The sequence below is a fragment of the Gopherus flavomarginatus genome, chromosome 2 (genome assembly GCF_025201925.1).
Source record: "Gopherus flavomarginatus isolate rGopFla2 chromosome 2, rGopFla2.mat.asm, whole genome shotgun sequence".
NCBI lineage: Eukaryota > Metazoa > Chordata > Testudines > Testudinidae > Gopherus > Gopherus flavomarginatus.
Genome location: NC_066618.1, coordinates 187467950 through 187480229, shown reverse-complemented (window position 1 = coordinate 187480229; position 12280 = coordinate 187467950). Strand labels below are relative to the sequence as shown.

The following is a 12280-nucleotide window of genomic DNA, read 5'->3' as shown; positions in this document are numbered from 1 at the left end:
AGATGGTTCCATGAGACACCTGCACTATTGCTCACAAGAAGTGCTGTGGTGGCATTTCCAAATACAATTTTTGGCTTTCAAGTGTTTGCGTTTTAGATTAAAAGTCACATTTTCCAGGGAAAGCAGATACTTTTTTTCATTAACAGTTGCTTTGTTGAAAACTCAGTTTCTGTCAAGCACTTGAAATGGAAAATTTCGACCAGTCTTAATGCATGTGTAGTGCTGACAGATCCTGGTTGTCAGCGGGCAAGATCGAACCTGGGACCTCTGGAGCTTACTGCATGAGCCTCTGTCGCATGAGCTAAAAGTCAGCTGGCTGTTAGCTAAGGCTGTAGAGCAGACTCATTTAACTCTCTCTCTAAGTGGTCTCGGTGCCATTAGATGGGACAGAACACCACACCCAAGGAGGTGTGTGGGTTACACTTACACATGTACTCACTCTGACCAACTATTGCTGAACTTGTCATCGCCTGCTGTCTCTATCCTTTGTTGTTTGTCATTTTGTTTTTTATACTGACAATGGCACTCGAATTATCTCTCTTTTAACACTTTCTCCTTGCAGGTCTCAGATCGACTTGGATGAATATACTCATACAATAGAACTTAGCTTATTTATCCTAAAGGGTAGGAATTACAAATTACTGAGTTTTCCAGTTTGTGAGGAGAGATAATACATCACAAAGTATTTTGTTCACTTATTTTGATAAGTGTAGTTTAATTCTGATTATAATTAATTTTTACAAAATATACTACAATATATCACGAAGTCTTAGTAATGTCAGGCCTCACTATGTCATTCACTGTTAATTATTTGAGAAGTCAGATGTACCTTATTTTGAGCATTTTTTGTGCAAATTACAAAGTGTGCGTTTTAACACAGTTCTCCTGTACACAGGAGGAAATGCTACCATCATAAGTCATCCTTCTTAGCCAGATTGCAAACAATTCCCATTTCTTTGTAAAATTATTTTTTTCAGCAATACTGTGTTATAGTCATCTAGATGTCATGAGATAAACCAGAGTATAAGCCACAGTCTATAAGAGGGACCATTTCTCTAAATAAATATGCTATTGGTTTCTTTGACTGCCAGTCAAAAATGTTTTATGTGCATGCTTTATAATAAACTAATGCACGGTGCTGCCAAGCTGGAATTCCTTAGCTCTGTGTTCCTGTAACTTAAACTTCCCACAAGATACATTCTCCATTGTCAAATAAGGGAACACTTGGGATGGATATAACTGTTTGCATGCGTAACCACATCTGAAAGTCATTGTTTGATATTAAAATCTGGAATTGCTGCTTTGTGCATTTCAGGTAGCTTATTCAAAACCCGATGCACCAGCTGTGGAAATGTGGCAAAGAATTACAAGAGTCCAATATGTCCAGCTTTGGCTGGGAAAGGGTAATATATTGCGAACCCCATACTTCCTGTTTTCAGTTTGCTACTTATTTATTATCTTTAGCAGGGTAGATATTTTCAGAGCTGGGCTGGGTTTTAGCCAGGTGTCCCCCATTTACCTCAGTGGGAATTGTGTTTAAAGCCCACATGATGCTTTTAAAACATAGGATATATTGTTTCATTATCTCTAGCTTTATTCACTGAGAACCGGGAGGATGTCAGGCCAGTGAAACAGCTCACTGCTAAAGCACACATGGGGCTTAGCCATGTTTTTCCAAGTTTTTTAATTAATGATCTTTCTTACAGGAAGTTAGCAGAATAAGTTTTATTAAAAATAACCCACTAGCAGAGACTAACCTGGATCCAGTTGTGTTATATATTTAGGCTTATATTTTATATCACTCATTAAGATTTTTTATATCTTCATTTACCTACTGTGACACCAAGCCCCATTTGTGGTTCGCTACTGTGTGTCAGCAAATCTTGTCAGCCTGACATACTCACTACACCTCCCACACTGGTAAAATTCAGAACTGGGAATGTATTTGGGGTCACCTTGGTGGTTGTAACCAAGGCTGATGGAAGCCAGAGTGGGGTTCAGAGCTGCTGAACCAGGGCTGTTTAGCACACAGACACTCAGGATGTGACCTGCATGTTTGTAGGCAGGCTGGGAGCTACAGCAGCAAAATATTGTAAGGCACCCAGGATTGCAGGGCAAGTGGTGACCACCCCCTACGGGTCTGGATTGCCACTGAATGCAGTGACACCTACAGAAGAGGAAAAATGAAAGATGTTTAACAGCAGCAGCTCTGGGAAGTTCCAAAACCAACAGGCTGTATTTCAAAATCAGTTAAGATTCCTGAGTGACAAATCAAATACAATTTTCTGTCATATACAAATTGTATCAATAATAAGCACTTTAATGACACATCAATTATTTCAAAGGTGAGGCCACATAACGTCATATATTTGGCTATTAAACTACAGCTCCACCCTTATTCTCAGGAAACAGCAATAGATACTTTATTTATTTTTCTGATATCCCCATATACCAATATTCCTTGAAATATTTAGGTATCAAAATCAAAAATACATTAAAATTCTCCCATCGACACATGTCTTATCAGTTGTGGTTGATGTGAAAAAATATATTTTATTTAAAAAATGTTGTGGAAGGTGTAGTGTAACCTTCAAGATGTCTTTACCTATTTTTATTTGCTTTCAAGTACTTCAGTTTTGTAAATGATGATGCAGCAAAGAATCTTTTGGCACCTTATAGACTAACAGCCATTTTGGAGCATGAGCTTTTGTGGGTGAATACCCACGTCGTCGGATGCATCTGACGAAGTGGGTATTCACCCACGAAAGCTCTTGCTCCAAAACGTCTGTTAGTCTATAAGGTGCCACAGGATTCTTTGCTGCTTTTACAGAACCAGACTAACACGGCTACCCCTCTGGTAAATGATGATGTGATACATGGGTACGTTGCTGTCACTTAGCAACCTTGACTGGATTTGAAGCAAAGTTTTCTGGTTTTGGAAACTTTTAATGTTGGACTCTAGGAAATTGGTTCTGTGCACGAGATTGTGACCAGAGGAATTAAACTGTTATGTACTATTTCTCCTTTCCTCACTTTCCCCTTTTTAAAATCTTTGCCACTCTGTCACCAAAAACAAAAGTTCAGAAGTTCTGGAGGCTGCTGAAAATCTGTTGTAGGGAGTGATAACTCAGGAACCCTTTGTCCAAATCACTTCACATTTAGTAGAAAACATCTATCTCCACCCCAGTCTTAATGTGGCAGGTTTTAGACTCCTGTTCCTTTGTTGCGGATTTTGGAGATAGGAGAACTATCAGGCTTGTAGTAAAAGCTTGATTATAGCCTTAACTTTGGAATGGCTTTGGTGCTCCATAATATCACAAGATACAAAGGTAGTGGATGAAAAATTGTTTATCCTAAATCTTACACAAAATTGTATATCCGTTCCATTAGAACAAACATTTCAGATGGTCTGGAACCATCAAGTCAAGTGGTTACTATCCTATGTTACCATGTGTACTTGTTACCTTTATCCCCTTTTATTCCTCCCCACCTTTCTACCGTTTGTTATGCTCACTTGTTACATCTTGTCTTAAATTAGATAGCAAGCAATTCGATACAGGGACTGTCTTTCTATAGGTATGTCTACACTGCATGCTTCTTCTGGTGGAGTGTAGAATACATACACTATGCTCCCTCCTAGCATGGGTATAAATAGCAATGTAAACTGGGAGGCACTGCTTGGGTGAATAAAATAAAGACACACCTGAACCCTGTGGCTGTGTACCTGGGTATATACACCCTACACAGCTCTCTGCTCACCCACGTAGTGCCTCCGATGTCTACACTATTATTTTTAGCAGTATAGTGTCCTGCAGTTGCTTCCCCACTACTGGAGTCTTTCCCTGCCACAGGGACCTGCCAGAGCCTTTTCCTGCCACAGAGAGAGACTTTGGCAGCAGGGAACAGCTCTGGTATGGGGGAGGCTGTGGGGAAAGGCTCTGACAGCTCCCCCACAGTCAGAGCCTTTCACTGACAAGTGTAACTACACACTGCAGTGTGGATGCAACTTGCTTTTCATTATGGTATGTAGCTGCACATTCCCTAGGCACTGTGGCCTGTAAAAATGATGGTAAATCTGACTTCAGTCATTTAACAAGGGATTTTCTTCTAGGTCTCCTGAAGAGAAGAGCTGCTTCAAGTTAAAGGCCAGGTCTACACTCGGAGCAGTTTGCTACCGTATAATATAGCAGCAAAACGCTCTTTGTGTAAACATAGTTTATGCTGGCAAAGTAGTGCTTTTGCTGGTACAGCTTATTCCAGCTGTGCTGAATGAAATAAACTATACTGGTAAAAGTGCAGTTTTTCTAGTATAACGGTGTCTGTGCTAAGGGCCTTGTGCCAGCATAGCTACGTCAGTTAGGAGTCACACTTCTTCACACCCCTGACTGACATAGCTATGCCCTTTGCAGTACGTACCTAGCCAAAGATGACCTGCAAAGGAAAGACTGGATTTGTGCCCACTTTTGCTGCTTTATGATATATAAAGAAGATCTAAAAATCTTTTTTAACCTTCGAATTAAGGGTGTCGAATCTGGTCTCTCTGAATTTGCTTGATGGCATGTGGTGATGGGGAAAAATGGAGAGAGAAGTTTGGAATTTTCTCACCTCTTAGTGGAAAACATGGGGGCATTAGATCCAAACATGTCTTTTCTTCCAGTTGCGTTAGGCCTGGTCTACACACACAATTTGTATTGGTATAACTGGTTTGGTTAGATCTGGTTATTTTTTTTGTTTGTTTTTTGTTTCTTCTTTAACCAATTACAGTTATGCTGGTACAGCTCTGCGGGAGGACACAATTATACTAGTGGGGATACACTTACACCAGTACAGCTTATTCCCCTTCCTGTCCAGGAATAAACTATACTGTTAATAACTGTATCCATGCTAGGAGTGTTGTGCCAATATAACTCTATACCAATATAGTTGAAGTGCTATGCATTTTGTGTGTAGGGAAAAAACTTAGTTAAATAGGCATGAAAAAAAACAGTATTTTAAATGGTCTGACTGAAAATTACTTTTCCCCTCAATATCAGGTTTCACTTCCTTGGTATCTGTGTAGTGATGCTCTTGCCCCGTCTGTGGTCATATAGCGTTGTCCCAGATGGATAAGTCTTGAATTTCTCATGTGAAAAAATCAAGGAAAAAATGTGTTTTGAAAGAAGAAAAAGCCCTTCCCAGGACTTTTTACATTAAAAAGAAGCAAAAAAGGGGCATACGTGCATTTCCCCCTGCCCTTTGTGGTGCTCCACATAAATGGAAACCACCCTTTTTTGGTGCTTCGCACCTGAGCCCTATTATTGGTCTTGCCATTCTAAAACCAATGATGAGCCTGTTTTACTGACTTTAGTGTTGTAGTAGATATATTTATTTCCTACAGCTACTAAACCACCTTGATTTGGGAGAGTGCTCTGGAGAAATACTTTTTATTTGTAATAGCATTTTGTTTGGTACATAAAATGTGTTTTTATATTTTGACTTCAGTGCTCCAGACCCTGAAATAGAAGATGCCAAGATTCCAGTTGAAAATCTTCCTCGGTGAGTGCAGACTATCATCTCTTTTCACCACACCAACATGATCCCCCTCGAATTTTACAAGTACTTTGAAAGGATACCTCCACAAATGAATTTATTATTATTATTATTATTATTTACATAGCATCAGAAGAACGTGAAAGTGGTTTACAAAATGAGAAAGATAGAACAAGTCTATACTACAGACTTATATCAGTATAATTATGTCACTCAGGGGTCTGAAAAATCCACACCCCTGAGCGACATAGGTATACCGACCTAACCCCCGAGGTAGACAGCACTGTGTCGGCCAGAGAGCTTCTCCCATTGACATAGCTACTGTCTCTTGCAGGGGTGGATTAACTATGCTGATGGGAGAAGCTCTGCCCTCAGCATAGGAGTGCCTTCACTTAAGCTCTTCAGTGATGCAGCAGCATTGGTGCAGCTGTGCCAGTGCCGCGTTTTAAATGTAGACCTGCCCATAGTGCCGAACATCTTAAATTTAAACATAACATTACAAGAGATAACTGATAAAGGGAATGTGGATGGGGTTATAGTGAAGAAAAATAGATTGCTTATTTCTCTGTACGCATCTGGTAAAGACAAAGCTAAATGAATAGATTGTTTAGCAAGTGGGGAACTGAACAGTGGTAGCAAGCAGCCAAGTTCTATAGGATAATCTGGTGTTTGTTCAGTAGCTAGCACTCTTTCCTCTGAGGCAGTATCTAATATTATGCTCGGGGATGTCTGCTGCAAGGTATCTTGTGACCATTAAAAATTCCCTGGCACTTTTTGTGGCAGTAAGTGATTTACCTCAACTTCTTGCACTTGATTATATTTTTTTTTACCCCTTGCATCAGACTTTTGGGTGGCTTTGTTCAGTCTTGTTAGACGGCTTCTGTAGTTCACCCAGAGGCATAGCTGCACTGTATAACAGGAAGCTCTCCTGGTATACTTTAGTTAAGATGATGTGGTCCAAATGGAGTATAGCAGTTTAAATCCCCAACTGTTCAACTGACTCCATACAAACGTACCCCCTTTGATGTCTGCCAGCACAGAATCAATTTTGTAAAGTACTATAGAGTCCTTTGGAATAAGAGATTTGATGTCTTAGCTTCAGCTGTAATGTAAACATTATTTTTATATTATCATGTCTAAGGCTGCGAGTCTTTCACGGAAGTCACAGACTCTGTGACTTTCTCAGAGCTCCATGACTTCTGCAGCGACTGTTGCAGCTGACTCTAGGGCTACCCAAGCAGCTGGGGTGTCCCTGGTGGACGGTCGCTGCTCCGACAGCACCAGGCAGCTGGTCCTGGGACAGCAGCGGCGAAGCCCCGAGCTGCCCCCCCCAACAGCATTGGCGGGGCCCTTGCCTCCCCCCGCCTGCAGCAGCTTCTCCCAGATCCTCCCTCCCCTAGAGTTAGGGTGACCAGATGTCCCATTTCTTCTTTGAGAGGTCCCTGTGGGTGCTCCACTCCAGGTGTTGGTGTTTGCTCAGAGATTTTGACAGCAGTACTTGTACCTGTCACGCACACGTAGAGCCTGCCCCACACGCTGAGTGTGCCTTAATAATACACGGGTGCAACCGGTCTCCTCAGTTCCTTCTCTGCCTTTCCCAGCCTGAGACGGAGCTCAGCAGATTCGATAGAGACTTTTCTTTCCCTTTGTTCAAATACCTTCCTTGTTAGTTAGTTTTCCCAGTAGTAATTAGATACCACTTCTCCTATCTATTTCTCTCTTTAAAAAGAAAAAACAAAAAAACAACCTTCTTGTTCCTGTCAGCGGCAGCCGCTTCTGACGTGCCTGGCTCCCCAGCCTTTAAGTGCTGCTCTACCTGCAATGATGCCATCCCTCTCTCAGATGGCCATTCAAAATGTATAAACTGTTTGGGGGAGTCCCACATCCCCCCAAAATATGCCTACTGCAGCATGCTAAAATCCAAGGCACATAAGGACAGCGAGCTGAGACTAAAACTGCTCCTCCTCCAGAAGTCCTTAGGATCAGCTTCAGACCCGGGCGCCAACTCTGCTACATGCCACAGCCCTGCTCCCCCCCCCTCCCCGCCTCAAAGAAAGAAAAGGAAACCTCAAAAAAAAAATGGCACCGACTTTCACCTGCAAAGGGTTCTTCGTAGGAGAAGACTTCCCTGGGCAGGTCTTCAACCTTCCCCACCTGAGCACTTTGACGCACTGGGCTCCTCTGGCGCTTTGCGAAACCCGCCTGTGGCTGTGGTGGGAGCACAAAGCTCCAGTGCCGAGGCTTCCAATTGACAGCTTCTCTCTCAGCACGGTTCGGCACCGCTACGGAAGTGGTACCGACACACGTTGACATGCCAGTCTCGCTCTCCCAGCACCGTCATCCTCTGAGCTGGCCGGCAGTGAAACAAGGCTCAGGACACCCGTGCAGAGGAACCTTTCTTCACGACAGATTCCTCTTGCACAGCCCTAACCTTACAGAGGGGCTGTGACACCACAATTCACACAGTCAAGGGACCTGCTGGTGTCCCCTATCCTGCAGTCCACCCCTACTTAATGCCTACTTTTCTCCAAATGCTCAGTCAGGGTCCAGACAGCCTTCCTCCAGTGATGAGGAATCTGGATTGCAGGGAGAATTTTCACCCTATCAAATCTCCCATCCCCAGACCCCAATCAATAGAGGTCATTGAAAAGTTACCTTGTCCTACTCTCAGGATCCTGCCCCATGGTGTGTAAACCTCTGGATGGCACCACCCAGACCCTTCCCACCATAGTGGCAATATTAGGCTCCATGGGCACCTAATCCTCGAGACCACACTCGTTATGCCACGACAGCCAGGTGTGACGCCTGCCCAGTACCGCCAGTTGACAAACCTGCCACTGACTTAAGACACCAGGCAGCACCATCACAACTGCAGGATCAATCACGACCTGCCTCCGACCCAGTGGTTACGCCTGATGTAGCATTACTTCCTCCTCCCTGACATCTTCCGATGACTTCTCAAACTTTCAAGATCTTTTTAAAAGAGTTGACAATGAGTTAAGAATTAACCTGGAGGAGGTTCCTGAACAGCAGCATGAGCTAACTGACATCCTGCAGTCCTCTTCTTCTAGGATTGCATTACCAATCAATGCAGCCCTTTTGGAACTTGCTAAGGCCGTCTGGCAAACTCCTGCTGCAAGCCTACCTACCTGTAAGTGAGCGGATCGGAAGTACTTCATCCTTTCCAAGGCCTCTGAATTCCTTTTCACTCACCCAGTGCCAAACGCTCTGGTAGTAGATGCTGTCAACCAAAAGAGCAAACATCAGCTTCTCTGCTCCACCCCATCCGACAAGGAAGGTAAGCGATTAGATCGGCTCAGACGTAAGGTATACACATCCTCCATGTTACAATTTCACATTGCTAGTTATACAGCTGTTCTGGTAAAATATGACCACAAAAATTATAATAAATTCATGGACTTTATTGACGACATTTATGAAGAAAAGAAACAATTTACAGCCCTAGTTTCTGAGGGACAAATCAACTCCTGTACCGCTCTTCAAGCGGCCCTTGATGCAGCCAGTACTGCAGCAAGACCCACTGCTACAGCAGTGGTGATGCGCTTAGGTTCCAGGCTCTCCTCCTCTTCCTTTCCTCGAAAGGTCCACAGTACCATTGAAGATCTTCCCTTCAGTGGCGACAAACTCTTTGCCTCCATGACGAATGGTGTACTTCATTCAATGAAGGAGTCAAGGGCAACTCTCCGGTTCCTAGGAATTCAAACCCCTTTGACCAGAAGACGGCAATATAGATCTCAACCTTACCAGCATCCATGCTACCCCATACACACCCAGCAATTCCATGGATCACATGAGAAACAACAGCAGCAACACCAGACACCCAGATACCAGCTCTGCCGTCCCAACTCCTCAGCGGCATCTCAGTCCCCTCTGACTAATGAGCAGATTTGAAGCCGTGGTCCTGAGTATTGAAAACAATGTTCCCACTTCAGTGCTTACACCGCCTGCCCCTCTTTTTGGACACTGCCTACGACCATTCTCCTATCAGTGGCTGAACATTACCACCACCAAGTGGGTATAGATGTCGTCACAATTGACTATTCCATCCCTTTCTTATCCTTGCTTCCTACCCACTCACCCTCCTCGTCCCTCTTCAGAGACCCCTCTCAAGAGCAATTGCTCCTCCAAGAAGTACATCTCCTTCAACTGGGAGCAGTGGAAGTTATGCCCGAACAACACAGAGGAAAGGGTTTCTATTCCCATTATTTCTTAACAAAAAGAAAACCGGGGGATGGTGACCAATTCTCGACCTCAGGTGTGTCAATAAATGTATCAAAAAGCGAAAGTTCAAAATAGTTACCCTCACCACGATAATCCCAGCGCTGGAGCAGGGTGATTGGTTTTCAGCCCTCGACCTACAGGACACCTATTTTCATGTGACTATACATCCGGGCCACAGATGTTTCCTTCGTTTTACCTTTGGCTTGACCCATTTTCAATGCAGGGTGCTACCCTTAGGCCTGTCCACTGCCCCCCATGTTTTTTCCAAGCTCCTAGCTATAGTAACTGCCTACCTCAGGAAACAAGGGGTCTTAATATTTCCTTCCTTTGACGATTGTCTCCTCAAAGCCTCAACACATGACGAAGCTCTTCGATTCACACAGCTCACCGTTACTTGCTTCCTGTACCTTGACCTACAAATTAACAAAAACAAATCCACCTTATCTCCTACTCAACACCTGGAGTTCATAGGCGCACACCTCAATTCCTAGACGGGAATAGCATCTCTCCCGCCTGACCATTTCAACACCATAAAACTCCTGGCCACGAAACTTCGCAACAATCCTCAGGTCACTGCTCGAGACTGTCTAACTCTTAGGTCACATGGCCTTGTGCACTTTTGTGGTCAAAAGTGCACAATTATATGAGGTGCTTCCAAGCTTGGTTGGCCACGGTTTACAAAATGAACGTACATGCTCTAAACAAGCCTCTATCCATACCTTTCAGAGTCAAAGACTCTCCTATAGTAGACAGTTCCCTCCAACTTCTGCTAAGGAGTCCCCTTTCTCCAGGATGCTCCATCCCTCATAATGACTACCGATGCATCCCTCACAGGGTCGGGTGCACACATGTCCCACCACACAGCCCAGGGGCTATGGTCTTCAACCAAAACCTCCCTACACATAAACGTCCTAGAGCTTCAAGCCATATGCAACGCTTGCCATCACTTCCTCCCATTGATTCGGAACCAACATGTTCGAATAATGACAGACAACATCGCCTGCATGTTCTATGTAAACAGGCAGGGAGGAGCTTGCTCTCACTCGCTTTGCGCAGAAGCTATGAAGCTCTGGAATTGGTGCCTTGCGAACAACATCCAGATATCAGCCACCTATCTTCCCGGAGCTATGAATACCACCATGGATGAATTAAGCATATGCTTTCCCTGGGATCACGAATGGGAGATAAACGAGACGATCATCCGCAACATATTCTGCATTTGGGGCTACCAACCCTAGACCTCTTCGCAACTGCGAAGAACAAGAAATGTCTCAAATTTTTCTACAGACCGGGACTGGGGAAACATTCCCTAGGAGATGCATTCATGATCTCATGGGATCAGAACTTACTGTATGCATTTCCCCCAATACCAGTTCTCCACAGAGTTCTGACAAATATACGAACAGATTGTGCTATGGTAATTCTGATTGCCCTGTCATGGCCGAGACAACCATGGTTTCTGTTCCTCACCAGAATGTCAACTTGCCCACTGATTTCATTGCACCTCACTCCGAACCTCCTATTGCAGCAACCCGACCAATTATCTTCACCCAAACCTGTCCATGCTTCACCTCAAAGCTTGGTTCCTACATGGTTCTTCCAAAATGAACTTGCATGCTCTGAGCAGGTTCAAAGAGTGTGCCTACATATCAGAACGCAATCTACTTGCACCACCTATCCTCAAAAGTGGAAGCGACTCTCACAGTGGTGCTCAACCAAACAAATTCCTCCTACTTATGCACCTCTTCTGTTCATACTTGACTACCTATTAGTTCTTAAGCAATCTGGCCTCTCTTTCAGATTCTTCAAAGTCCACTTAGCTGCTATTACAACTTTGCATGACAAGATCAACAATACCTCTGTTTTTGCTCATTCAATCACCAAGTGTTTTCTCAAAGGGCTCCTTTTAATCCCTATACCTGGACATTAAACCTCCTACCTCTACGTAGGACCTTCATTTAGTATTATCCTGCTTAGCTCAACAATCATTCGAGCCCCTAGCCACTTGCTCCCTCTTACACTTCTCTATGAAAACAGCATTCTTTGTGCAGGAGAAATAGCCGCTCTCATGGCAGACCCACCATCTACACTATTTTTTAAGGACAAGGTTACCCTCCGACTACACCCCAAATTTCTTCCAAAGGTGCATTCGTCATTCCACATCAATGAACCGCTACATCTACCAACCTTCTTCCTAAACCATATGCAAACTCTTTTGAATCCACAGTGCATATGTTAGATGTCCGCAGGCCTTTGTCCTTCTATTTGGATAGAACCAGACCCTTTAGGAACTCTTCCAGACTCTTTGTCTCTGTTGCAGAGCAATCGAAAGGCACACCTGTTTCTACCCAGAGACTTTCCAGCTGGATCTCTGAGCGTATCTGACTGTGCTAGCAGATAAAGGTAGTTACTTTTCCAGCCGGCATCAGAACTCGCTGCACTACATCCGTAGCTACCTCCATGGCTTTTCAACTCAAAGTTCCTCTGGCTGACATCTGTAAAGCGGCCA

At 43.9% G+C, this 12280-nt stretch overlaps 1 protein-coding gene across 4 annotated transcripts in view; it reads left to right on the top strand.

Annotated features, from left to right (window-relative positions):
* The window catches only part of SIRT5 (sirtuin 5), a 30858-nt gene that overhangs the window by 11714 nt on the left and 6864 nt on the right, over positions 1–12280 (top strand). For all 4 annotated transcript variants that reach the window (XM_050941630.1, XM_050941629.1, XM_050941632.1 and 1 more), the window contains 2 exons: positions 1316–1403; positions 5482–5535. In XM_050941630.1, coding sequence (XP_050797587.1) covers positions 1316–1403; positions 5482–5535 — 142 coding nt within the window. The remainder of the gene's footprint in view (positions 1–1315; positions 1404–5481; positions 5536–12280) is intronic.